Raw genomic sequence first — 2,500 nt, 5'->3', positions numbered from 1 at the left:
TCTGACCAGCAACCCCCGTGAACGAATTGCTGCTACCTTCCACCGTCGCCTGAAAGAAATAGCAGCCTGTTTTCCGGAGGCGAATCTCTACCAGAGGTTCAAGGTCATCAACCCTCTACTTACTCGTTTCTATGGGCTTCCTAAAACCCATAAGCCGATCGTGCCTCTGCGCCCCATCATCTCCTCCCGGGGATCTGTGACGCGCCCTACTGCGGCATGGCTGACGAAGTCTCTCCCGTTCCTGGCACCTCTCCTGCTCACCTCCGCCACTCTCAGGACTTCATCTCCCGTATCCGTGGTGTCTTTTTATTGAATTCTTCGAGTCTGAGCTTCTCCTTTCCATCTCCCTTCATCCGTCGATTTGGCTGAGGTATGTCGACAACGTCTTTACTCTCTGGTCACATAACCCTGCCCTGTTCTCGGATTTCCTGACGCAGCTGAACTCTCTCTCTCCTTCCATCTGTTTCAAGATGGAATGGGAGGTTGACAACAAGCTCCCTTTCTTGGACACCCTAATTCATCGCTCCGCTGACCACTTCTTCTCCATATACAGGAGGCTATGCCTAGTGGTATGTACATACACTTCTTCTCATACCATCCTCTCCATGTAAAGAGATGCGTTGTCACCTCGCTGTTCCTCCTCGCCCTCCGCATCTGCGACCCCCAGCATTTGGATGGAGAGATCGACTTCTTGCGTCTTTCGTTCTCTACCCTCGTCATGTTCTCGACGTCGCGTTATCCAGGGCACGACGTACCTTCTACCATGACTCCTCTCCTTAAGAGACTCCTCACCTGCCTGTGCTCAGCCTACCCTACAATGAGGAGATCTACTCTTTCCGTCGCCCTCTTCACCCTCTCAACTGAAGGGTGATCTTTCGCCAGGTGAACACTCTCCGTTGCAACCTGGTCCACACCAGTCCTCCCTCTACCCGGAAGGTGGGCACCTATGCTGTTCCTTGTGCCTCCTGTGATAAGCAATACTTTGGCGAGACAGGCACCAGCAGCCTCACTTAGCATCTGTCTCAACATAAGCACGCTGTATCCAGGGGACACAACAACATCGCCCTCTTTTGTCATCAGTGGGACAAAGGCGATCAGATGGACTGGTTGGCGGCGCGAGTTGTCTTTCCTTCTTCCGCTGATGTCCTTCCTTTTCAGACCTGAAGATAGAATCTAGGTGGATTTCGAAACGGTAGTCTCATTTTCAATAAATTAAGTTTTTGCATTGTGGTTTTTCTACCATAGTATGAACACGGAAGAGTGTTTACCATTCATATATATATATATATATATATATATATATATATATATATATATATATATGTCTATGTATATGTATGTATGTATGTATGTATGTATGTGTATGTGTGTGTGTATGTGTATGTGTATGTGTATGTGTATGTGTATGTGTATGTGTATGTGTATGTGTATGTGTATGTGTATGTGTATGTGTATGTGTATGTGTATGTGTATGTGTATGTGTATGTGTGTGTGTGTGTGTGTGTGTGTGTGTGTGCAATTGGAAATGCGTATTTAGTTATTCATCCATACACAAAAACAAAATATGCCGACACACACACACACATCCCTACCTTTGGAGAGATACACGTCTGGATGATGGCCGAGTCTCTGCCTGACAAAACCCTTGTCGTCCGAAGCGACCACGAAGGCTACTTCATTGGAGAACTTTTGCCTGTAGTGATTGAGGGCCTTCGTGAAGTATTTGTCGTCCGGCAGGCTGGCCCTGAAGGACCTCTGGAAGGCAGCGCCATGGAGACAGGAGCTGATTAGGTAACCGTGGCTCTTCGAGTCATTAAGAAGATAGGTAGCACCACTTCGTCTTGATGAAAATCCTAGTTGGCAACTATCTAGCTATGCCCCGCCTATTCGCCTTCATTCACTGCATATATAAGATTTTTTTTTTTTTCATGGTTTCTTTATCGATTATTTTGTTTACCAGTCTCATACTAAATACTTTTTAAAGAAAAATATAGCACAAACTGACAGGGTCCAAAAAAGGACGGAGTTACTAATGTAATAGTATTTAGCCAATAGGTATGTGCAGTGAGATATCAGAGTCATAACTATTATAATTCACTCGGTATAGTTTTAATTTAAGATAACAAAGAGTGCCTTGCCATTAACAGCAGTCAGACTACTCCAGGTAAAGTTCAAATGGAAGTGGCATTACCTGTGTTTCCTTGGTTCAATGAAAGTGTAATGGCACAGCTAGAAATAACGAGCTTAATGACAATCGAGGTAACGATAAGCAAGAAAAGGAGTCTTGGTAATGATTTTACTGGGATTCAAAATCATATGATGGCCATATTAAGAATCAATCGACACTAGTAGCAAGATAATCTTATAAGAATCATAATGATACTGATGATAATGAAGGTGATGGTCTAGGGAATTTTAACAAAGGGCGTCACAAAGAGGCAGACTTCTACGCACATCAAAATGCACTACGACTGAAAAAAATGGTGCGACACTGAATTAT

The 2,500-nt window shown here is 44.4% G+C and overlaps 1 protein-coding gene across 1 annotated transcript in view; it reads right to left on the bottom strand.

Annotated features, from left to right (window-relative positions):
* LOC125041465 (galactoside 2-alpha-L-fucosyltransferase Sec1-like) overlaps positions 1 to 2,500 on the bottom strand; it is a 29,054-nt gene that overhangs the window by 1,657 nt on the left and 24,897 nt on the right. The window contains exon 4 of the mRNA XM_047636449.1: positions 1,593 to 1,755. Within this exon, the coding sequence (XP_047492405.1) occupies positions 1,593 to 1,755 (163 nt within the window). The remainder of the gene's footprint in view (positions 1 to 1,592; positions 1,756 to 2,500) is intronic.

The sequence above is a fragment of the Penaeus chinensis genome, chromosome 30 (genome assembly GCF_019202785.1).
Source record: "Penaeus chinensis breed Huanghai No. 1 chromosome 30, ASM1920278v2, whole genome shotgun sequence".
NCBI classification, from domain to species: Eukaryota; Metazoa; Arthropoda; class Malacostraca; order Decapoda; family Penaeidae; genus Penaeus; species Penaeus chinensis.
The sequence above is the reverse complement of the archived record's forward strand: the minus strand, read 5'-3'. Positions and strand labels throughout refer to the sequence as shown.